Source organism: Chrysemys picta, chromosome 7 (assembly GCF_011386835.1).
Source record: "Chrysemys picta bellii isolate R12L10 chromosome 7, ASM1138683v2, whole genome shotgun sequence".
In the NCBI taxonomy this organism is placed as follows: Eukaryota; Metazoa; Chordata; order Testudines; family Emydidae; genus Chrysemys; species Chrysemys picta.
In genome coordinates this window covers 70,076,097-70,101,719 of record NC_088797.1, presented here as the reverse complement: position 1 = coordinate 70,101,719, position 25,623 = coordinate 70,076,097, and the positions used below count along the sequence as shown (strand labels likewise).

Below are 25,623 nucleotides of genomic sequence, written 5' to 3'. Positions count from 1 at the left end.
CCTCCCAGCTCTGGCTAAACCTCAGCACAAAAGCCTGGACTGGGAGGCTGTGTAAACGGAGGAGGGACTCTGCATTGCTCCTCTCCTCCCGGACTAGGAGAGACATCCCCAGACAGAGCTTGGAGGCTTCGAAACCATGCTTTTCATTTGGGCTTTGGCTTTGATTTTAGTGCTTCAGGAGCAAGATTTTTCAGGTAAGTGATTCCAAGCTTGCAAGGAACAGACTGTAGGATAATTAACTTCTTGAGTGATGGGTTTGCATGGGGAAAAAAGTAGATAATTTCTTTTTATAGGTGCTGAAATCAAGTCAACAAGGATTTTACGTGAAGATGACATAGGTAGTGTTTGTAAAGCACTACATAGGTTTGTTTGTTTTTTATATAGGAGAAGTTCATATTTTGTGCTATTAAAATGCATGTGAGCATTACAGCTCTAGTTAGAAATGTTACAGAATAGGAGATGTTCCATCACTTGTGAAACATACCATCACTGAGCTATTGCAGAAATTTTAGCATCCACAGGCTGCTTCTAATGTCCTGCATGTTTATAATTATAGCTGTGGCAGTCTTAAATAATAATGTACATACAAAACCATCTTGAATTAACTCCACATGGGCACTGGGAGATAAATGTCTCAGGAGATCAGAAAGACATTTCCTCAAAAAAAAAAAATCTACTTTAATTTTCCATTAGTAATAACAAATTCTGTTTCTGGTGCTTTTGCAATTATTGACTTTTACTCGTTCCTGAGCTGTCTAAGCACATAACTCTAAGCATGCTGAAACCACAGTGATGATGAGCCTAGAATAAGCACGTAGACAGAAAGCACACTGATATCTATGTTTAATTTTTATTAGTAGTACGTCTAGCTCTGCGCTACCCTCTAACAAAATTGCAGCTGCTTTTATGGTGAGCACTGACATCTATTCTCTAATCAAAATTTCCATTTGGCTGGTTCAACGATTTATAGTCCCCATGTAACCACAAACCTTGCACTGCTGAATGTTTGTTTTATGTGTTTTTTAATAACTAGAACCAATCATTATTTTACCTCTCCTATTACTTCTTGACAGCACTTAACTTTTTTGGATTTTATGACAAGGTAGAGGTTTTCTTTACAACCAAAATAGTTTCTGAAAAAAACTAGTGGTACCTTTCCCCTCCCAAACCTAGGCCAACCTTCGCTGTTATTGTACAAGCCTACCAGGGATTATGCCAGCTTTCAGCCTAGATGGGGCACTGTAACTTTCCTTGACTTAATACGAGTTCATTACCCTTTTCTGCATTTTGTGGCTTTCAAGAAGGACTGGCTGCAAAACAGCGTTTGTGTTTCATGAAAGATTCTGAAATGTTGAAATTTGTTTTCATTCTGATCCAAACAAACATGAGCGAGACCATCCCAATAGCCAATTGACCAGGGTATTGATTGGGAGCAGCGGCTTGAACCTGGGCCTTACACATCCGAAGTGAGTAGTCTAGTCATCAGATTATGGGTATTCTGGGCCCTCTCTCTCTTGTCCCAACCTGAGAAAGTTTTCTCTGAACTAATACATCTCCACAAATTGGCATTTTCCACCGAAATCACGCATCTCTCAAAATTTCTCAACCTGCTCTACTGACAAGTAGCTTGATGAAGACTAGTGGTGACATGGCGTCTCCTAGGTTAACACACATATGCTCCCTACGTAACGGCTATGCTTTGCTATGGTTTGCTGGACTATTCGATGGGGTTCTGCTACTGTTAAGGTGTACTAAGCAGTCCAGTGCATTGCAACGGCTGCCCCCTCAGAACAACTGGTTCATTCAACTCATTCAAGTACTCCAGCGTGATACCCCGGGCTGGGCAGCTCTATAAGGTGCTTAGTGGGCTGTTCTGAACTCAGTGCTGAATGACCTTAGATCAGCAACCAGACCTGGATGATCAGCATGCCTGAGTATTTGAGAGAGGAAAAATTGCTTCAGATCAGTCTATTCCTGCCCAGACGGGCTGCATGCATCTTACAATTGTGATGTGCTTTGCATCCAGGAGTCTACACTCCACTGAATACTTTTCTCAGCTGGAGAAGCAAATCCATAGTTAAGTTTTTAAGAGCGTTTCCACTGTAAGCTAGATTTTTGTCCTCTATCCCTCATGTCATAAATCAGTTGCGAGTTAGTTCACATCCCCCAGTCATAGACATTTAATCTCCATATGCAAGTCCAGAAGCGCTGATACACAGACTTCAACAGATGCAGGGGTAACCTTTGGATGGACTAGAGTTTACTTCACTGCCCTTCTCCTAGTGCCTAAACCCCCCCTATTCCCATAGCAAAGCACATGGAGACCCTGAATTCAGTCACTGAGGATTTTCAGCAATGAATGCATAGGGTCAACACAATCAACTCCAAAAAGATTAATTAAATTAAGTAGCAACTTTACATAATCTTATAATGATAAAGCAACACAAATAACTTAAGTGTTACAACATAACATGGCTACTTTATAATCCACATATATTATCTTCAGTTATACACAAATTAAATCTAAACAGGTCAGTCTCCACAGAAATGCCATGAGAACTAACTCAGAGTTCCCAAAAGCAAAGGTTGAGTGCACCCAAGTCTGAGTTAGTCTTTTATCACCAAAATCTGTACAGTCTGCTGAGTCTAAAGCACTGCAACAATATCGTATTTCCTCTTGCTTGTAGAAACCTTCAACTGAAATCCATGTAGACTCTTCCTCTGCTGAAATCACTCAGTTAGCTGGTCAGCTAACTAATTAACCAACCACTTACTTTAAGTATGTAGATAAAAGAACCCCGCAGCAAAACCCTTCAGAGTTAGGGGGAAACAGCCTGCTTTCTGCTCCTGGATTCAGCTTCTCCCAGCCCATACAGGGCACAGGGCCTTTTGTAAAGCAGCTGCCATGACTGCTTGCCCTCATGGAGTCTGAGTCCAGCTACAGGGAACTTATTGAGCATACCCAAAACTACCACACCCAATTCCAGAAAGTTCTGGGTGTGGAGAGCTAATTGTGCATCTGCGTAGCAACAATGAACCAGACAACTCATTCCTACCCCCATAGATCTCTTTAAGAGATATCTTCCTATTAAGCACCTAGGTTACATGGACATTGTTATCTGGGAGCTCTTATGGGGGAGTGAAAAGGAAGGTTGGCACAATAGAGGGGATGTGTCTGGACACAGGGAGGGCTTTGAGCAGAATAAGATCATACAAACAAAAGAACAGCCATGGTGGGTCAGACCAATGTTCCATCTAGCCCAGTATCCTGTCTTCCAGCAGTGGCCAATGCCAAGTGCTTCAGAGGGAATGAACAGAACAGATAATCAAGTGATTCATCCCCTGTCACCCATTCCCAGCTTCTGGCAAACAGAGGGTAGGGCCACTTCAGAGCATCCCTGCCCATCCTGGATAATTGCCATTGATGGACCTATCCTCCATAAATGTATCTAGTTCTTTTTTGAACCTTGTTATAGTCTTGGCTTTCACAATGTTCCCTGACAAAGCATTCCACAGGTTGACTGTGCATTGTATGAAGAATCAGAGGTCTGAAGAAGGGGTCCAAGTAGGATTGGGCTCTTTACCAGATTTAATAAACCCTTCCAAAGTCCATGTTCCAGACTTTACATTCCATTAAGTGTTTAGTTTATTATTAAATTCTGTGGAGTTTATAAACTCCACATGTAACAATCTTAACTCCCAAGCCAGCCAGGGGTCAGGTGCAATTTATAAACCCTGTGCTGTTCAGCTGTATTTATAAACTGTAGTTGATCTGCTCTGGCTGAAGGAAGCATTGGGTTTAAATGTTGGAATCTTGTACGTTGAATATATACAAGGCCCTCCTTAACTAGCAAAATTGCAATATTAGGCTTCCACTGCATTTTTGGAAGTGGATGGCTGACAGTGGAAAATCGCATAAAAGTAATAGTGGACTTCATTACTGCAAATAAGGTCTATTATTACTTTTCCATGGCTTGCCTGCAACTCAGCCGCAATATTTTGACAATCATCCTGCAATTCAAGTAGAGCCTTAAATATACCATATTTACACCACATGGAACAATAGGAAAATGTAATCTATCTCCCATCTACAGCAAGCTCTCAGGAGTGGGGGGAGGGAACCACCTTTGCCTCACACAAAGGTTGCAAAGACATAAATTACTCCCCCTGTACTGTCCTATTTCCAGTATAAGCTACCTACTCACACAAACAGCCCATACAAACTACATTCAGTATGGAGCTGACAAGCTAACCCCAGAGCCTTCTGGCATGAGGGGCTACAACAGCTTTCACTCTCCTATCTACTAGATACAAATTAAGAGATGTCTCCTTAGGCCAAGAGAGAATTTCTGTCTCATTATCTACTGTAAGAAAGATAGGGTATAAAACAAACCTAGTTAAGCAACTGCTTAATGGAGTATGTGTACCACCTTTCTTGGGGTTCTTTTAAATTCAATTGCTTAACACAAGAACAGGATTCAAGAGATCAGTTTAGTTTTATTATAATCCTTAACAGCAGCAACTAATAATAATAATAATATACAATATAAGAAGTCAAGAAATGGTATTGGACTATGATTTGGCTATAACCACAATAGAAAAATAATTCTTATATTCAGTCACTATATTGGTGACTTTTTTTAGATTTTATGACTAATTGTTGCTCAGAACAGGGCCTCACTTGTGTCAATTGGTTATCGGCTCTAGTGTTGCTAACACAACAGAGGAAAAACAAACCAAAGCTAGATCACAAAACAATTTGGTCAGTTACTCACATGCCAATTCACCCAAGTTTCCCTCCCAATCGATCTATGGTAGTCAACCCTTGTTACCTATTTCCTAATTAACAATATTAGTCCTAGGATCTGACTAACACTCCTACAGACAGAGTACAGTTCAAAAAGCTTGCACTCTTGGTCTCATTTTATGTCTACATACACCTAGGACTTGAAAGGCTGTGTGAAACCATTGACTATGGTAGACACATGTATATTGTTCTATAATCCTAGTTAACAGTACCTTATTCAGTTTTAAAGTTACTTTATAGCAATCTTGATTGGAACCAGTTACAAAACAAGACACTCTGCAACTCTGTGACAATCTTTAGAACATATACAGGAGCATATACATTTCCTTACTAATTAGGTACTCTGTTCCAGGAACTGATCAATTAACTGATTTGGGTCATCACTCAAGAAAAAGTCTGTACTGTATATTACTTATCATTAGATCTTTGCTCAGTCATCAATTTTCAGCTCTGTTATTGTATCAGGTAGAGTGAAGGATGGACACAAGTATAATCTTTTCCCAGTGCGCTAGCAGGAAACCCATATTGCTGAAAAATGGGAAGACAGTTGAATGTGCCTCTCCAAGACAGACACTTGATGTCACCAGGAGGGCTCCAAGGTGGCCAGCCTTGGACCCCAGTCTTCTCCCTTCAAGTTTTCCTTTGGCTTTCTGGAAGCAATGTGCCAAAGGAGAAAGGTAGTTTTATCCTATTTCTGCTGGGTGGCGCAACTTGGTTCCTTTTCTTGGAGGTGCTGACATGGGCAAATCAGATGGTTACTCACACTTCTTCCAAAGATTCAAAATCTCCAACCAAAATGAAAGTCTTCCTCTCTCACCATCCAATCAGGAAACAAGACATCAGACACCCACCCCATCTTAATGTTTTGTAGCAGCATCCATCACTCCAATGAATGAGTGCCTCAAACATCAGACTGGTCTTCTAAAAACTCTAATGTATAGTAGTACAAGTGCCACTACATGCTGCTTATTTTCCTTCCAAATGAAGTCATCCATACGCTGCTATCCACTGACAACTGTCTTGTCAAGTGCCAGATGCAATCTACAGAACACAGTGCCTCAATCTCCAAAACAAAAAAAATTATATTTATAACAAATAAAATAAAGGGGCACCTCTCCAAGGCTCTAGGCCCCCATCCCATAAGTTACAAAACCAAATAAAGTTAATCCATTTGCAGGAGCACTAAACTCCCCTCTCCTTTCATAAATCTGCTTTCCTCCAAAAGCCCACCTCTGCAGCAGTTTGCACAAGTAGATTGGCAGCATGGCCTGGAGGTCAATAGTCTTGGGCTATTTTGGACGCATTTTCCAGAATCCAAGGCAGAGGACCCATCACAGAGAATGTTGTAGCACCTGCCCCCTCTCTTTTAAATCACTGTTGTCGTATGGAACAAGGAAAAGGCTCGTCTCTCAAGTACCAACATCCTAGGGCTTGTCTACACAGTAGGTTAATGCACTCTATGGGGGTGTGATTTCTAAAGCACACTGTGTTGCACATTCATTGGTCTGCATAGACCCTGCTGGTAAGCACTAAAGGTTCCCCTCTGCACTTTAATATAGAACCATTTCAAACAGCACCATGTTAAAGCACACGAGCAGGGTCTGCATGGACCAGTTAGTGTGCAAACCTTTAGTGCACTTGAGAAACCACAGCTCCATAGAGTGCATTACCCCACTATGTAGGCAAGCCCCCAAGACATTTAGGGCTTTATAGACCAAAGCCAACAGCTTACACTGAACCCAGAAACAAGCAGGCAACCAGTGCAGATCATGACACACCAGTGACACATACTATCACTGAAACATGGGCCACTGCATTCTCTATCAGTATAAATCTCCAGCTAGAAGCAAGTAGTTGCCGCAGGTAGAGTGCATGGCAGTAATTCCATCATGGGGTGACAAAGGCATGGATCACAACAGCAAGATCTGCATCCAGATTAAATGGTTGCAATCTCCTGGACAGGTGCAGATAGCAAAAATATCCTTGGACCCTGCTGCTTCTGATTTTGCCTCCAAACAAAATACTTAGAGGCACCAAACAATGTTGCACAACATGTGCACACGATGGCAGAAACGATGCCAAAAAGGAAAACTAAGGACTGGTTTTGTAGTGTGCCTATTTCTTATGTTGTCTTTACCTGTATTATTAATTAATCTGGATACACAATCAGGGCTGGCTCTAGGCACCAGCAAAACAAACAGGTGCTTGGGGCAGCACATTTCTAGGGGCGGCATTCTGGTGCCGGCCATCATAGGCACCGACCCGTGGCATGGAGAAAAAGTGCCCCCGCCGCCCCAGCTCACCTCCACTCTGCCTCCGCCTGCTTCCCTGAGCGCGCTGCTGCCGTTCCGGTTCTCCCCCTTCCCTCCCAGGCTTGCAGGGTGCAAAACAGCTGTTTTGCGCAGCAAAGCTGGGAGGGAGGAGAAGCCGAGCGGCGGGCGCTCGGGGGAGGCGGCAGTGGTGGAGCGGAGGTGAGCTGGAGCAGGGACTGGTTCCTCTACCCCCCGTTAATTCCTGCCCACCCCAGTTACTTCCTAGCTCACTTCCGCTCGGCCTGCTCCCCTGAATGCGCCGCTGCTCCGCTTCTCCCCCCTCCCTCACCTGAGAGGGAGGGGGGAGAAGCAGAGTGGTGGCGCACCTGGGGGAGCAGGCGGAGCCGAGGTGAGCTAGGGCGCGAGGTCACGGGAGGAGCCGCAGGAAGCAATGGGGGGGGGGGGAAATGTGGCACCCCTGGGGGAGGAGGTGGGGCTGGGGATTTGGGGAAGGCGTTCGGAAGGGGTGGAGTTGGGGGTGGGGGAGCACAAAAAACGGGGGGGGGCAGCCAAAATTTTTTTTGCTTGGGGCGGCAAAAATCCTACAGCCGGCCTGTACACAATGCGTTGGAATTCCTTCTCTTGGTACTTCCCTTTTTTAACGAAATGCTTTTAGCATTTATAGCAGGTACTGCATCAATAGCCCTAGAGATTGAAGTCCTAGAAATTAACTTTTTACAGTTAATGGGTAAATTCTTCCTCTCCAATCTGCACTGCAGACCTTTATCTGTAGTTTGGGTCACTTTTGCATGTTCTACACTTGCTCTTTTTAGAATTTGCAGCAATGTTTTGCATTGCGAGTTGGAGGAGAATCAAGGTGCATTTGTGCAGATATGCAAATCCTTGCAACTACCTCTGGAATGGAGCACAGCAGCCTATGTACAATATGCCATAAACTCAAAACAATCTTTGCATGTAATTTATTACTCCACTGAGCCTCATCAGTATAAATTCCTAAAATCCAATAGCTGAACATTGTATCTTAACTGGAGGTTGGGGGTGTGCGGATATAAGCAGACCCAGTTAGTGATACAATGAGTTCATCCAGTACCTTTAACCCTGGAGATGTGAGCGTAATTGAGACTTGGGATTCATAGAAGCTGAGTGATGCCCCTAGGTAAGACCCTAACCAGCATTGATCTATGTCACAAAATCACCATATATAGTCTACCAGATTAAGCATGGCAAACAGGGGCTCAGGGCAGAGCAGGATCAACTATCGGAAGCTTGCAGTGGGCCTATTTTACACTAAACCTCCAGTTAGCTAACCACATCAGTCCCTTTTCATAAAGTGTATAATTTGCTGGGCTAACAAGTTATTTAAAGTGGAGCACAATAATTTAAGCAGGGAAAGGCAAAGCCCTTGGGAGGTCAGGGCTTTTAGAAACCTCTCAAACTGTTGTTTTGGTTCACCATGAACTTTTCCTAAACCCACTCTAACCTCCCCACAACCCCATGGGTATTAAGGGACACTTGTGCTATGTATCAGGGCTAGAAGGAACCTTCTATTCAATTGTCGTCCCCCCCCCCCGCCGCCAAAAATGCTGTTATCTGCATCAGTTACACCCTTCTTCTCCCCTGATATATTATTCCCTCTTCCCCTCCACCTTTTGGATATTTTCAAGCTCTCACACTTGCCATCTGGTTCCTGTTTTAGTCTCACTTGTCTGTCATTTAGCTTGCAGTCTGCTCTTTTTTTAAATTTGATTTTCCCCCCTCCTCCCCACACACACTTTCTTGAGCAGATCACAAACCCGGTAACAATTCAAAGCCTCAGGGGTGATGGAATGAAGCATAGCGAGTGTTGCAGATTCATCAATTTGAAGGTCAGAATGGACAATTATGATCATTTAGCCTGATCTTTACAGGCCACAGAACCCCACCTAGTAATTTCGGCAGCAAGCCCATAACTTCTGTTGAGTTACAGCATATATTTTTAGAAAGCTATCCAGTTTTCATGTAAAGACTACAAGTAATGGAGACTCCACCACATCCCTAGGTAAGTTGTTCCAATCGTTATTTACTCTCACTGTTTAAACAAACTTATTTCTAGTCTGAATTGGTCTAGCTTCATTTTCCAACCATTGGACCATATTATGCCTTCTTTTAGGCTGAAGAGCAAGTTACTATCAGAAATTTCTTCACCAGGTAGCTACTTGGAGGCTGAGTTTGCGTATCCCTAATACTAAATCAAGTTATAACGAAGTTTGGGTTTTTTGTCAAGTAAATAAAATTATCTAAAGCTTTCCACTTACTGGCAGGGGAGTGATAAGTGACCTCTGTGAATTTGGAACTGAACCTGTGCAAACAGGCACACATTTAAGGGAAGGCATGTTTGGAAGATAATCACTACCTGGATCAGAGTGGGCTCTGTATGACATATATTTTTATTGGAGTCAATGATATTACTAATCTTAATCGCTTCATCCCCAGTGGGATTTTTCTTACTTGAACAGCTCCACTCCACCCTTGGCTACAGTCTAACAGTACAACTGGTAGTTATATTTTAAGATAAACCAGAGAAAATTCTGCTTTGACATACATACATACATATATATAATTAAACTATTAGATGTTGATTCGAGTATGCTGTTAACCAACTTGGCTAAACCTACACCTGGGTGTGGGCAGCTGTTATGCAAACTTCCCTTCCCACTAGTCTTCTGCAAACAAATAATCAGTCTTGACCTATAACACTGTCATAGGCCTGTGTGTGCTGCAATTTGTGCTTGCGTTAGAACAGAGGTTATTACATAGGTGGCCGCGAGCAATCAGCCTCCACCCCAAACCCCACTTCACCTCCAGCATTTATAATGGTGTTAAATATATATAAAAAAGTGTTTTTAATGTATAAGGGGGTGGGGGGTCACACTCAGAGGCTTGCTGTGTGAAAGGGGTCACCAGTACAAAAGTCTGAGAACCCCTGCATTAGAATAAGGACATATGTTCTCAGGACTAAACTAGGAAGATCTTTTACTTGTGAGTTAAACCAATAACATGACAGCCTAATGGAACACTGATCTTGGGAGTAACACAGGGTTTGTCCTCACTGCAAAGTCAACGCATGATATAACAAGTCTCATCCATGCACAAAAACCCATGTGTGGTGATGCTTTTAACTCAAGTTGGCTGAAGTGTTGGTGGTAAAGACTAAAGCTCAGATTAGAACAACTCGTCAGTGTTAACATGACCACTCTGCAGTGTGGACACAAGCTATCTCCACTTGAGTGGCGGTAGTCCTCCAATGCCTTCCCACAATTCCCTCCATCTGCCCAGAAAGGACAAACAATGTCTCCCACAGTTCACCGGAAAAGAATTCATAGAGCAGCTCAACTTACTGCCATGTAAAGAACCATGGGACATGCCCCCAGAAGCCTTAGTGCCACTCATGGGTGAGTGCAGTGCCAGTGGGACATGGCAGTTCGAACGTTATTTCATAGCGGCTGTTCTCTCTGGAGCAAGGCTAACTCCAAAGGAATAGCTTGAGTGTAGATAACGAGTTAACTCTGCAGTGAAGACGTACCCACAAAGGGGTGCAAGAAAGTTGCAGGCCTGATTCTCTCCGTCACTGTGTGCAGTCATTTACACCAGTTCAGTTCTCATCCAGCTATAGTAACAGTGGGAGTGCTAGTGTAGACAAGGCACACGTGGCTGCTGACTTTTCAGCAACCACATCAAACAAACCTGGTGCTTCATGTTGGCAGCCACCCGGAGCTTTGTCTACATCACTTGTTTCCACCAGTGGTAGCAATAACCAGCAGTGGTAACACTGGGGACATTCAAAAACAAACAAACAATCTGGTATATTAGAGCTGGGGGCTGATCATTTTAACAGCATATGGAAGCTATCTGCAGGCAATGACAGAGTGCAACTATTTGTAAGTGGAGGAAGGAGCCCAAGGTGGGCCAGGTATAACAGCAGCCATGGCCCTAAAAACCTCACCAAGGTTTGCAGTGTTATTTCATATTAGCCTTTTGGCTAAGCCCAAATGAATTAACAGTTAATTACTGTAACCATCCCCTATTAAAAGACTAAGTCCTGTCCTCTAGGAATGGAAAAGACCTACTAGATCAGAATCCATCCCAAATTACTCCCTCTCTTTCCTACATTTCCATGAGAGATTTTTGTTAGCAGTTGATTCAGAGATTTACCAATTTCCTGGTCCCTCTATAGTTGCAGACTGTACCACACAAGGAATTTAAAGTTACTCAACTCATTGGCATAGACAATTCAGTACAGAGATTTTAATCAAGAGAAAGGGAATGGGGAAAAAGGACAGCATAGTGCATGTAGTAGGGTTACCATATTTTGTGCCTCCAAATGGAGGACACTCCCCGGGCCCCTGGCCCCGCCCCCAGCCCCGCCCACCCCCGCCCCAACTCCGCCCCCTCCCAAAGTCTCCGCCCCCTCCCCTGCTTCCCGCGAACATTTGAGTCGCGGGAAGCCTGTAGCAGGTAAGGGGGAGTGTGGGGGGAGGAGGCGCGGCCCAGGCTAGCCCCCGGCGGCTCCAGCCTGGGTCGGCTCGGGCCCTGGGGTGCCGGCCCTGGCCGACCACCCCCGGCGGCCCCCCCGGCTCGGCGACCCCGGACCGGCTCCCCAACCCTGCGGGCCCGGCCCGGCTCCCCGGCCCCGCGGGCCCGGCCCGGCTCCCCGGCCCGGCTCCCCGGCCCCGCGGGCCTGGACCGGCTCCCCGGCCCCGCGGGACCGGCTCCCGGCTCGACTCCCGGCCCGGCTCCCCAACCCCGCGGGCCCGGCACCGCGCCCCCGGCTCCCCGCCCGGCCCCGTGCCCAGCCCGGCCCGGCACTGCGACCCTGGCCCGGCCTGGCCCCCGGCCCCGCACCGGCCCCGGTGACCCCAGACAAAGAGGCCCCGGCCGAGCCCTCCCGATTTTCCCGGACATGCCCGGCTTTTGGGGATTTCCCCCCGGACGGGGATTTGAGCCCCCAAAAGCCGGACATGTCCGGGAAAATCCGGACGTATGGTAACCCTAGCATGTAGCAGCCTTTTAAAAGTTTCCAACTGCATATACAATGGTCATAGAAACTGTAAGTAACTCTTAATAACACATGAACGTAGTTACCCTGTTACTGCAAAAAGACTAAATTTTCTGAAAAAGAAGCCCTCTTTCTTAATAGTTAAGCTATTTAGCATAGAGTTGTAAAAGTCATTTGAATATTAAGATGTCGACCTCCAGAGTGAGTAGTTTGGGTTTTAAGAGTCTGCTTAGCATTTCTGTTGCAAGAAGTAGACTGAAGCCCAGTGGTCTTGGACTTTGAGTTTGGAGAGAAATTTGGCCCAAAACTACTGATTTTTCCTCCAGATTGAAACATTATTGCAAAACATCTGAGGGATCTAGTCTGCTAAGTAAATACAACTGCTTGGAAGACAAGATAGTTACTTCAAAGTTTTTTCTCTTGGAGAATAGCCTGACAACCAGAGGTCAATCATACATACATACACACCCCCCCCTAAATTTTCAAGAGTGACTAGTGATTTTGAGTGCCTAATTTGAAACACTGTCCCACCCTCTGAAAACCAGGCCCCTTTAAGCTATCAAATTGAGCACCCCCAAAAAAATTCACGTGTTATTTTTGAAAATGTAATAGTGTATAAAATCTATGTATTGCAGTACAAAGAGCAGTTGGCCTTCAAGAGTTCTTTATTATAAACTGCCTACTTAATCTCCCAATGAAATGTACCTGCCCTATTTTGGAAGGACTGCTGACTCATCCTGGCCCCACCAAGTGCACATCTGCTTGGAGCAGCACTCAGGTCAAGCAGCGTCATGTTGAGGTGCCACCTACAGAATAGAATCTCACTGGCACCCAGACAGACAAGGCAAAGTAAAGACAAAAGCTGGTTCTTTGAAGAAGGCCTAATTGTACCATCCCTGCTTCTAACTACCATTTTGCCACATTGTAGTCAGCAGTATTCTCCATGGCTGCTAAGTCAGGGCCAGATGTAAGGAAATCTAGTTGTTCCAGGCACTGCAGACTGTTGGAGGAGTTAGAGAAGCAGAGAGAACCCCAAGGTCACAGTCTGTGTCCAGCAGCACAAGTAGTTACCTTTCCATTCATGCCAATAGAGCCCTGTGTTTTCAATAACCTACAAGAACATTATAAAGATCATAATGAGAGGAGGCAGCATTGGCTAAACACTAACTTCCTTGCATTCTCTTTCCATGAAGTGAGCAAATGAATCTGACACTTAAGTTAAAGCTGACCAAAGGCTACTTTAACAAATGTACACAACAGATGCTGGGTCCCTACTCAGACCTTCCCATATCCTCCTGATCCAGCCACCTACCATTAGATTATCCCAGTAATCAACACTAAAGAGAATAATATTCCATTGTGGGATTTTTACATGGGGTTACCTTCCTGCATTTGCTGTACTAAACTCAGAACACAAGAGTTCAATGTACATCAGAGGTTATTATAGATGGCAACATTCCTTTCCATTTGCATGAATTATGTGAATACCGCACATTTTACTTTTACAGCATTTACCCATTGTGGTTAAACCTGGGGAAGTTCTCAACAAGCTGAATTAGAAACTGTTTCCTTCACAGCTGACCCGCCGCTACGCTCTGTTAATAAATCAGCTCTGAGTCTCATATATGCAGTGTTCTCATCAGCATACATGTAACTTTTGAAAAGAATAACAGCAGGCAAAGTACACATGCAATTCTCCTTGATCTAGGTCTTCTAGACAGGAAAGACTGCAGTTCACCGTGCTGCTGAATCAGATCAGGCTTAAATCTGTAAATATTGGAGCTGGAGAGAGATTTTATTATCCTCTCTCAGCAGAATGGAGCTTACCCCATTATGATAGTCTTGCATAACTGTCAAGCTCTAAGTACATATGACAAATTACCGTTTCATAGTTGATCTGTGCAGTCAATTCCTATAGCCAGACTCTGGTTTTACTTTTAGTTAAGATAGCATAAAAATGTTTCCAGAACATCAATAGTGGCAACAAAATATTGATGACTGTGGTGTTCTGTATCCATTTGCAGAATAGTTAGTAGCTATGTACAAGCCAAATTCCAGCAGTCCTTGCCGAGAGTTAAATTGGCATATTACTTTAGTAGGATTCAGTCCCAGCAGCACCACCTATTGGTGAATTCACTGAAACAAACCAAAATCTACCTTCAAAGAGAAGAATGGAAATGGTCTTTATTTAAGCACTGACTAGCCCATTTTAAAATAAAGACCAGATCACATTCTAGATTAGAAAAAATTAATCTAGCTTCAGAAAATTTCTTCTATCAGTGACACTCTAGCCTAGTGGATGGGGGGTGTGTGTGTGTGCAGTAAATGTGATATATTTGGCTCCTAGTAAGGCTTTTTGACACAGGCCTACATGACATTTTTATAAGCAAACTAGGGAAATGGGGTCTAGATGAAATTCCTATAAAATGGGTGCACAATTAGTTGAAAGACTGTACTCAGAGTAGTTATTAATGTTTCATTGTCCACCTGGGAGAGAGTATCTAGTGGAGTCTTGCCTGGGTTCAGTCCTGAGTCTGGTATTATTCAATATTTTCATTAATGACTTGGATAATGAAGTGGGGAGTATGCATATAAAATTTGCATATTACACTAAGCTTGGAAAGGTTGCAAGCACTTGAGAGGACATGATTAGAATTCAAAATGATCTTAAATTGGAGAATTGGTCTGAAATCAACAAGACAAAATTCAGTAAAAACAAGTACTTCACTTTGTAAGAAAGAAAAAAAAAAAATCAAATGCACCACTACAGAATGGAGAATAATTTTTAGGCAGCAGTAGTGCTGAAGAGGATCTCGGGGTTATAGAGGATCACAAGTTGAATGAGTAAACAATGTGATGCAGCTGCAAAAAAAAAAAAAAAAAAAAAAAAGCCATTATCATTCTGCAGTGGGTTAACAGGGGTGTCATATGGAAGACATGGGAGGCAATTGTCCCACTGTACTCCACACTGGTGAAGCCTCAGCTGGAGTAATGTGTCCAATTTTGGGCACCACACTTTAGGAAACATGTGGACTAATTAAGGAGAGTCCAGAGGGGAGCAATAAAAATGATAAAAGATTTATGACCTATGAGGAAAGGTTAAAAAACTGGATATGTTTAGTCTTGAGAAAATATGACTAAGGGGGGATCAGATAACAGTCTTCAAACATGTTAAATGTATAAAGAGAACAGACAATCAATTGTTTTTGTTCTACTTTCACTGGACCGGGAGAAGTAATGGGCTTAATCTGCCACAAGGGAGATTTAGGTTAGTTATTAGGAAAAACTTTCTAACTGTGAAGGTAATTAAGCTTTGAAGTAGGGTTCCCAGGGATGTTATGGAATCCCCATCACTGAAGGATTTTAAAAGACAGGTTGAACAAACACCTTTCAGGGATGGTCTATGTTTATTTGGTCCTGCCACAGCACAGGGGGCTGGACTCGCTGACCTCTTGAGGTCGCTTCTAGCCCTACATTTCTAGGATTCTGTTCAAGTAACAACTTTTAGTGCAAATATTGTGGCTCTTAGCCACTTTATAACTGTACTTAAGAAATTCAATAGAATATTCAGCAGCTAATATATAATTTTGTACCCATTTCCCCTCCCCACAGCTTGTAGTAGAGCGGGATGGGGGGTGGGGTGGAGGAAGGGAATGGAAAAGGTGGTAAGCAAAGAATCACTTCTGAGACTAATTTATTTAAAGTTAACTTGGACAATGTAAAGTAGGTCTAAGCTAGATGGTGAGTGAGATCACTGACATTTTGACTAGAGCTCTGAGTTGGAAGAAGTGTGTATTTGAAATGCAATATTCAAATTGCCCTCTCCCAGTAAGCACTACAGTAACTCCTCGCTTAATGCTGTAGTTATGTTCCTGAAAAATGTGACTTTAAGCGAAATGATGTTAAGCAAATCCAATTTCCCCATAAGAATTAATGTAAATGGAGGGGTTAGGTTCCAGGGAAATTTTTTTCACCAGACAAAGGCTATATTATATATACAGACACTCCCCAACTTACGCAAGTTTTCCATTCTGGAACACCTTGCGTAACTCAAATTTTGCGTAAGTCGGAAATATATACCCCACCATTATGCAAAAAACACCCTCCTATTTTTAGCTTACAGAACTTTTTCCTGTAAGTGCAGATTTGCGTACGTCGCGTTTGCATAACCCGGGGGGCATCTGTACTCACACACACACACACACACACACACAATAAGTTTTAAACAAACAATTTAATACTGCAGTGATGATTGTGAAGCTTGGTTGAGGTGGTGAAGTCAAAGGGTGGGATATTTCCCAGGGAATGCCTTACTGCTAAATGATGAACTAGCATTCAGCTGAGCCCTCAAGGGTTAACACATTGTTGTTAATGTAGCCTCACACTCTGCAAGGCAGCACAAGTGGAGGGAGGGGAGACAGCATGGCAGAGAGACACAGAGACACTCAGTGTGTGTGTGTGAGAGAGATGCACATTGCCCCTTTAAGTACTCTGACCCCACTCTAAGTACATTGCCTTTTTAAGTAGGTCAGCAAGTTGAGACAGCAGCTGCTGCCAGCAAGCTCCCTTCATCCTGAGGCCTGTTGTGTCCCCCTGCGCTCTATAGAGATGGGGCAAGCGGGGGGGAGGGGGACACCCTGACATTAGCCCCCCATTTCCTCCCCCCTCCACCACACAGTAAGCAGGAGGCTCCCAGGAACAGCTCCAAGGCAGAGGGCAGGAGCAGCACATGGCAGTGGGGGGAGGGACAGCTGAACTGCCGGTAATTGATAGCCTGCTGGGCGGCTGCCGCACAGGGAATTTAGGGGAGCGGGGAGCTGATAGGGGGGCTGCCGGTCCATCCTGGTTCCAAGTCCCCACCAGCTAGCTGCAACAGGCTGCTCTTCCTGCAAGCAGTGGACAAAGCAGGCAGCTGCCAAACGACGTTATAAGGGAGCCCTGCGCAAATTTAAACGAGCATGTTCCCTAATTGATCAGCAACGTAACAAGGAAACAATGTTAACCGGGACGACTTTAAGTGAGGAGTTACTGAATTCTATATTGTGGAGCAAGAAGACAGGCAGAATGGGCTAGTGGATAGGGCACTAGATTAGGAGTCAGGAGCCCAATGTTTCCCAGCCCAGTTCTTCCTGTGACCTTGGATGCGTCATTTCACCTCGCAAGTTCCTATCTTTCCCCTCCCAGCCTTTACCGCTCTTGTCTTTTTGGGTTGCAAGCTCTACAGCGTGGGCCTGTAGGCTCAGCTGACATATAAATAATAATAAAATCTCTTCACTCAACTATAGGAAAGTTACTCAGAGCAACTTTGGCAAACTTTTCTTCTGATTGTACAAACATGGTTTCTAGGAAAGCCTATTCCAAAGAGAAGGTAAATGATATTGGGTGGGGAGAGACTAGGAGTAAACATAAGCTAGGATGCACATTGATCAGGACACGCAGGAAAATTAAGACCGACATATGGATGATTTAAGCAGCAGGCTTAACTTTATTAATTTAACAGTGAACATGGGCCCTCTCTTTCATATCAGGCATTTAAGTGGGTCCAGTGCAGCTTTACAGGAATCTTACCATATAATCCAGGGGTAGTCAATAAGTGGACCCCAGGCCAAACCCAGACCACCAGATGCTTTTAAATGGACCCCAAAATCTTTTTATTTACTTATTTTCTTATCAGGAGACTGGACCTTGACTATGGCTTGACCAAGATATCTGGACCTTGACGAAATAATTGACTACCCCGATATAACCATAACTCCCTCTCCTCTGTGATGGGGGACAAAGGGTTTCTGAAGAAGGACCTGTCAACAAATCTTCAGGACTTGAATTTGCTCATATGCCAATGAGATCCCAGGTCTTTTATTTCTGGGAGCTAGCCTCTCTCTCTCCCTCCTCCCCCCTGTATGGCTTCAAGTTGAGCAATGCAGATATTCTTCTTCTACATTTTGGCCACTCTCTACCTTTCCCTCAGCCCTGTGGGCTGGTGCCAGCAGTAGCCACCAGATATGGGAGTTGGCTCAGCCCTTATAGGTATTGATAGAAAAAACTCCCAATTACTTCCATGAGTGCTAGATCAGGCCCTTTTAAATAGCAGAATGTGTCACTGTTACAAGATGTTTCTCCACTATTTCTTTAGTGTTTGTCAGTCATCTTTTAATAGGAGCTTCTTAAAATTAACTCATTATTATTTGTTTAGAATCAGAGTTTAAAGCCAGAAGGGATGCCTAGATCATTTACTCTGATCTCCTGCATACCACCAATGCCATCCAGCACTCACACACTAAACCCAACAATGGAAATGAGACCAAAGGAAATGAGACCCACATTGCTCTGGGTTCTGTACAAACACAGAGACAATCCCATCCCAAAGACCTTAAAAGGCTAAATAGACAAGATGTGTGGGGTGAATTAATTTGCTCACAGCAGATCAGTGGCAGAGCTGGAAATAGAACACCCGTCTCCGGCTCACACCCTTCTCCACAGGACTATCCTGCCTCCTGTCCTTTCACATTCAGCATTCCCAGCTGAAATGCTTGTGTCTGTGGAGGTACCATTAGTTATGAATTTTTTTAAAGAACTCTTATAGGATTTTACACAAATGCTTACAAAACCCTAAAGCAGCAGCGCATAGACACAAAAGAATTATTAAAGGAAATTCATCATGAGATGGCTACATTAATTAATGAATGCTGACAGACTCCTAACCCATACCCAGGGTCCTCTCAGAGGCTACAGACAAGAAAATGAAAAGTGCACTAATATGAAGTGAAAGGAGCTCATTAGTGCCCTCAATCAAGTTCCTGAGTAAATTAGGAGGAAGAGCAATGCAAACAATCAACAGCACTACTAAGCAGATAAACAAAGATTAACCATATTGTAAACAGCCCCACAGACACACCATTTGTCAATAAAACATCATTTGTACACGTCTTGATTATTTCTCCTCCCTGCTGTGAAACTAGAGCAACAGACACTTGTTCAATGGCAATAGGGCATCACCAAACAGATTGTATCCCTTCAAGCAGCATAAGGAAACAGGCATGCCCTTCCAGGCCAGGGTACACCACTTTCCTTGGAGAAAGGCTGGTATAGAGTCATGTGGAAGTACAGCTGCACCTCCTTGACCATCAGGATCTACATTAGTAGAGATACAGCAATGTTATGGAAAGCACAGAATATGCATATAACAAGGGCTACACCTGGCATGGAAGAAAATCAATGGTCTCAAAAAGCATACAGCTTGATCCCAACAACCCCAGTGTGTGTACCACAACATAACACCCCAGGGCCTGGCTTAGGAGGCTTAGTTATTAGGACCACAGGTTCAAAAATCCTATGTTGATGTTTTATTGCATTCTCTTTAACATCCCACGAGCCCTTCAGTCATTAGAACTCCAAGCTGAGCTGCCTGATGAAAGGTTATCAACCATTAGCAATAGCAAAGCCCCATCACATCACTGTAATTGTTTCCACAGCTGCTGCAGATCCTGTCAGCATACCACCTGGAAGTTCAGGGAGGAGCGACTGGTGCAATGAACACAACACAATCCATAGGCGCTTAGATGTGATCGAAGAGGTAATAACTGCTGCCACCTGGCCCCAAACCTTAGTCCTAATAGGCTGACCAAAAAGGTGGGCAAAAGGCCACATTTTCAGGCAGTTTTCCTTCCCGGATTCAGTTTAGCCAGACCTTCCAGATGGAGCAAGGGCTCTTGCACTATCTGCAGCAGACCTAAATGCTTAAAGGCAGGAGATAAAATCTTGGTGCCTCTGAAGTCAATAGGAATTTTGCCACTGACTTCAGAGGAGCCAGGATTTCACCCACAGGACATCTGTAAGTAGCTGGACCAGAGCTTCCATGGCCATGGTACACCACTCCAGGCCAATGGGGGTGGCGGGAAGCGGCGGCTAGCACATCCCTTGGCCCACGCCGCTTCCCGCCGCCTCCATTGGCCTGGAGTGGCGAACCGCGGCCAGTTGGAGCCGCGATCGGCCGAACCTGCGGACGCGGCAGGTAAACAAACTGGCCCGGCCTGCCAGGGTGCTTACCCTGGCGAGCCGCATGCCAAAGGTTGCCGATCCCTGCATCAGATCATTATTAATTGTGTGAGAACATTAACACCAGTTCCTTGCAGACTTCATGGCTGAAGAAGGCTGGGCTATTGCAGATGCTTAAAACACAAATAAAGACAGTGAATGGATTTCTAGTCAAGTCTGGCCCTTTATTGTCTTGCCATAGTGTAGGAAGCACCTGCAATACACAATTTATGTTCAGCACCAAGTATTTTCAATGAGAACATGGGCTGGCACCTAATCTGCCTTTTCTCAGTTCTTAACAGGCAGGCCCTCCACCCAGCACCTCTGACCTAGCTTCTCCACTGGTTGTGTTTTCCTGGGTGCTCTGCTGGCTCAAACAAACACATCCTTTCTAACCCACCCTCCAAAAGCCAACATTACAAACAGCTCAGTTTATTGAGATGCTACACGTAAAAAAAAACAAAAATTCAATGAAAATTCATCTCTCATGGCCACCAGAGGTCAGTATGACACAAAAATTATTAAACCAACAGGCAGTTCAACTGACTCGATGAGTACAGGACTTAAACACAGTTGTAGCTAATGTCCTGACCCTCAGTTAATTGTTTTACAAGCAGGCTTGATAGTCTTTCCCCTCCATCCTATCCTGACTTCCTTGCCTCTGTTTTTATTAGCAGGTAGAGAAAACAGTCGAGTATCTAGAGTCAGAAGTGAAGACATTACTGAAGGACATCAGTGAAACAGCATGGAGTGCCCCAATTGATCCTGGAATCCCCCTCATGGACATTTTTGATGGTCTGTATCTCCTAGGGATAGTATGTAGTAAGGTCAGCAATAATTTTTGTTACACTACACCAAAATATCCGATTTCTCCCCCCCAGTTGTAGCCCGACATATAGTCTTTTGAAAAATCACTGGAGAGATTACATTTTTGATAGCCTGAGTTTACTTTTGAAATGCAGAGCTTGAACACCAAATGCATGCATGCATGCATGAAGAGCATCTGCAAACCAGCAGGCCCAGAGAGGTGAAGTGACTTCCACAAGGTATCAGGGGGTAGCCGTGTTAGTCTATATCCACTCCATGCATCTGAAGAAGTGTTTTTTTACCCACGAAAGCTCATGCCCAAATAAATCTGTTAGTCTTTGAGGTGCCACCTGACTCCTTATTACTTCTATACAAAATCTTTTATTGCACGCATCACCTTAGTAGCCGAGCACCTGCCAGTCATGCATTAATTGAAATGACTAATATCTGTCATATGTGGTTTGTTCTCTCTCCCATTCACTCTTCAAAGGAAAAAAAAACCTGTGCATTAAATATTGGGTTTTGTTTTGGTGAATTTTTTGGTTATTTAATGTACACACAGCTGGGTGTTTTGAGAAGGCAGGTTGCAGAAGTGTGCCTTGCAAGCATTGGCACATGGACCTTGGTTCATGCGAGAGTTCATTCCAGTGCCTCAGCCCCCCGGAGAAATCTGTCTCCAGGTCAGCATCAAGAGCTGGGTTTAGGACCAAGGGCTCCTGCATCCCAGTCCAGTGCCTATTCATTAGACCATGCTGCCTCTCCATTAACCACAGTTACTAGTCAGTAATTAATGCTCCCTTACATTAACTATAATTTTTTCCAAAAATAAAAAAGTTCGAGGGACTACAGAATGGAAGTCAGATGTAACTGGTTTTGTAGAATTAGGAAAGAAGACAATGTTCTTTATATTTTACAAGGTATAGTATATACTATTGTGGGGGGAGGGAAGAAATTGTTGACTGGTCCAAGAATTGCAGAGAGACTGCAGGCATCTCCCCTCTGTGACCCAATGAATCAGTAGAGCCTCTCTCATACTTAAAGCCAGTCTCTTATTTGTTCTTTAAAGTGTCAAAAAACTCACACACGTGAAGTATCTATTTGGCCTTCATATCACCAAAAATAATATCAAATCTTCTTCCCACAGATGCCAGCTGAGCACCAGGACAATGGAAGAGAACAGAATTTAATAATATTCCTAAGTATGGCTGTCTTAGACAGTTGCACTTTGTTGCTTTAATAAGCCTTGTAGGATTTCTAGAGATTGAAGAGGGATGAAGAACACTGAGAAGTCAATTACTTTGCATTTGTGCTTTTTAATAAAAAGAATTGCTTTTCAGACATTGTTTTAAAGCTTTATCTCATAAGCAATCCAGACCCCACACTTGACGAAACGTGCATTTGGAGGGTGAGATTTTCAAAGATGCCTTGACATCAGCAGTTTTGAAAATTTCAGCCTGATCCTCTCTCCTTATTACCTGGGCCAGATCACACCTGACAAACTCAACTACCACAATCTCAAAGTCCAGGAAGCGGCTGTTACTCCTTTCTACCTAAGAATTCAGCTCTTGTCAATAGTGTGTACTGGTGAAGACATGTATTCAATTATGGTTTCCTTTCAGAATTTTCTTAACACACTGCTAGGCTTTCTGACAGAACAGACAGAACTAGGGGTTTTCTGATTTGGGATACAAGCACATCCCTACCTTTGCCTGAAATGCGAGTGGCACATCCATATCTGAAGCCAGAATGTTGGATACATTGTTACCACCTAAACTGGAAGTGCAGTCACATTATTATAACAGCGTCACACTGCTTCTCTCGGCCTTTTTGTGGTGAGAACCAAATCTGGAGCTGAACTCATTCCAAGGCCAAAGATGGAGGCATTCACAGCAAATAAAAATCTAAAGGCTGAAGGCCAAGGAGCTTATTAGGTGAAGGTAAATTTATTCTGAGGAAGGTTTTACTAGGCAAAGGTTAAGACTAATTGATCTGTAAAACCACAGTAGGCAAAGCAGGTTTTAAAAAAAGTTTGAAGTTACTTGCCTCCCGTCCCATCCCTAGGACTCAGCCAGGCTCCTCTCCCCACAATAACACCAATAGGTATTTGCTTACATGTTGTTTCAAACCTATATTTGGAAGGCCTACGCTTCTCCCAGTGTAAACAATGTAATTTATCCTAGGAACAGGTGCCTGGATGAGTTTTAGTAGATAAGAGTGGAAGGAATGAAATCAGTTAACAGAGCTTTGCATTTTTCCTAAATCTTTCCCTTTCACAGTTCTAGCTCACCCCCTATTCTCTTGAAAATTTTGACATTTTCCTTCTTTGGGAGTGACAAAATGAAGAGGGATTCATGTTGTGGCAAAAGGTCTGAAAATTCAGAGTTACAGGAGCCAATCATAGTAGAGAGATTTGCATATTTGGTACATGCCTACTGAGAAAAAACAGAGCAGTGATTAAACATGTCAAACACCCACATCTAATCAGCACGCAGGAAATTGCATAAATAAAGAAACACAGAATAGCTGTTCACAATTAGCAAGGCACTGTCATTGGCTAAGACAGTTCTGTTTGGTTGGATAACCTTAATCAGTTCCAGCAGAATGTTTCCATCTAAGTCCCAAGTAACATGGTTTAACTGAGTCACAACACAAAAAATGTAGGATGATATTAAGAACAAAAGGAAGCTGTTCTGGGTGGTGTAAAAGATATATGGCTTTAATTTTACAATCCTCTTTTAGATATATGCAATGCTTTTAAGGCACAATCCAAAAACTGTAACTGGAGAGGCTGAATTGGTATTGATGCTACATTCTTGTGATATTTGCAGTGAAGCATAAATCGCAGAGCAGGTCTTCCTGAAAAAAAGTATTTAGTAAAACTTCTTTAAAAAACAATATAATTAAATGCAAAACAAACTGAGGGCGGTTCCATTTATGCACACAAAACCACGGTGTTCAACAAATGCAAGAAAATTGGCATGTGAAAAAAAGACTCATACAATGTCCATAGAAAAGGCATCCAAAACAAAAAACAAAGTCCCCAACCCCACCCCCACACCACCACCACCAGAGGGATTTTTGTACCAGGAAACAAAATTATTGTAGCTAAGGATGCAAGCAGAAATAATAATCCATTATTCATTAACTAGAGAGTGACTTAAAAAATCCTGAGCAGTTTCTACAATAGCTAGATTTTCTTGTGTTCATTATACATTTTTGGATGGAAAGGGGAAGATATGGAGAGTTAGTTTTACATAGACATAGTAGCTTTAGGAAAACAATTCACACTGCCTGTTTGTTTTTTTTGGAAAACAAAAAGAAACGAAACCCAACATTGATATTTTAACGCGTTAACAGAAAAGCAGCTGGTTTTTAAAAAGCTGAAAGCTCCATTTAGTCGTTTCCACCACACAACTTGAGCAGGATTTTCCGGTAGTCTCCTGAAGTATCACCCTAGCAACAAATCCAAAGGGAAAAAGTTAGGGAAAGAAAGCCATCCAATTGTTACACTTCTTTTTTATTTCTGTTTTTTGTGAGGGAGGTGAGAGAAGATGCACTGTACGGATCCCAACATTTAGAACGGCTAAAAATGGACTGAGGGAAGCCTTTAATAAAAAGGAGCCTTCATTATTCTAGACTCCACATTTGAATTCCAGATCCCAGGGCTAATAAAGAGTTGACCCCCAACCACAGTATAAGTCCACAGTAGGATTTATCTAGCAAAAACCCTTCAAGAACATATTTCTTCAGAAGAATGTCCTGGACTCTTAAGTACTGTGTTATGTTCTTCTGTCACGGAGGACACACGAACTTGTCCTCCACTATTCAAATTCACCTAATTTTCGAGCAGCATCATAAAAGCAATATGATGGAAACTGGAAAATGGGGCCCGTCTTTTCTTTCCCTCTGACCTTCCATCCTGCTGTGTTACGGGGACGTGCAATGAGAATGACATCCTTATAGTATCCTACTAGACACCAGTATGCAGCTAACAATATCTCATCACAAATGCCATACTGGCTGAAATTCACCAATGGTTCCTTAGGAGCAGAGGCGTGCCAGCTACAATCATTTTAAATATCGGTTTCTGAATGACAATGTGTGATAGCTAAACCGGTGCTGTAAAAGGGCTCACACTGTTTTTCTGTCCAAGAATATTGTGTACTAGCTAAAGCCATGCTACAATCTGGTTTTGGACATGGCTGCTAACTGTTCTGTGTGGATTAACAGTGTCACAGCAGTTCTCAGCTGGGTTTGGAAGTTGCTTCAATACACCAGGACAAATCCTAAACATTTCATAATTTTAATAATCAGATCTATGCCATGGTCAATGGAAGGAGAGGGCTGCTCTGCATTAACAAGGGGAATATGCATTAGGAACCTGATCCTGTTTGCATTGAAGTCAATGGAAGTTTCCACTTTTACTTCAAAGGAAACAGAAATGGGGCCATATTATAACTACTTTTTAATTCACATCCACAGTGTCCTGAATACTCACCATGGATTCATATCTTTGAACCACAAACTCTGTTTAAACTGATTAGTGCTGGCAATTGCTGCTGCCTGATAAAAGAGCTGAGTTTACACACAATCACACACCCCTTCCCAGCTGACAGCATGTCCAATTTTCGGGCTTTAATTTACATTCTAGTAGTTATAGTGCAAAC

At 43.3% G+C, this 25,623-nt stretch overlaps 2 protein-coding genes across 7 annotated transcripts in view; one reads left to right on the top strand and one right to left on the bottom strand.

The window, feature by feature from the left end:
* On the top strand, positions 1–22,294 carry PLAC9 (placenta associated 9). Of its 2 annotated transcripts, none has more exons than XM_008170528.4 (4): positions 1–194; positions 19,588–19,688; positions 20,827–20,944; positions 22,101–22,294. In XM_008170528.4, the coding sequence occupies exons 1-4, from the start codon at positions 137–139 to the stop codon at positions 22,109–22,111; spliced, it is 288 nt and encodes a 95-aa protein (XP_008168750.3). In that variant the 5' UTR covers positions 1–136; the 3' UTR covers positions 22,112–22,294. The 2 variants fall into 2 exon arrangements, with proteins under 2 accessions (XP_008168750.3, XP_005300645.2); XM_005300588.5 differs by having other exon boundaries at positions 4–194; positions 20,824–20,944.
* Positions 22,295–23,647: 1,353 nt separating this feature from the next.
* Positions 23,648–25,623, bottom strand: part of ANXA11 (annexin A11) — a 137,943-nt gene continuing 135,967 nt past the window's right edge. For all 5 annotated transcript variants that reach the window (XM_065553387.1, XM_065553388.1, XM_008170532.4 and 2 more), the window contains one exon: positions 23,648–24,409. In XM_065553387.1, coding sequence (XP_065409459.1) covers positions 24,350–24,409 — 60 coding nt within the window. In that variant the 3' untranslated portion in view covers positions 23,648–24,349. The remainder of the gene's footprint in view (positions 24,410–25,623) is intronic.

What these genes read in the sequence shown, in the direction of transcription:
- PLAC9 (XM_005300588.5), top strand. Translation starts at nt 137, where the DNA reads ATGCTTTTCATTTGGGCTTTGGCTTTGATTTTAGTGCTTCAGGAGCAA. An exon ending in TCAGGAGCAAGATTTTTCAG is followed by an intron (nt 195 to 19,587) that starts GTAAGTGATTCC and finishes TTGTTTCCACAG; the next exon opens with CTGCTGCAGATCCTGTCAGC. An exon ending in GCTTAGATGTGATCGAAGAG is followed by an intron (nt 19,689 to 20,823) that starts GTAATAACTGCT and finishes TGTTTTTATTAG; the next exon opens with CAGGTAGAGAAAACAGTCGA.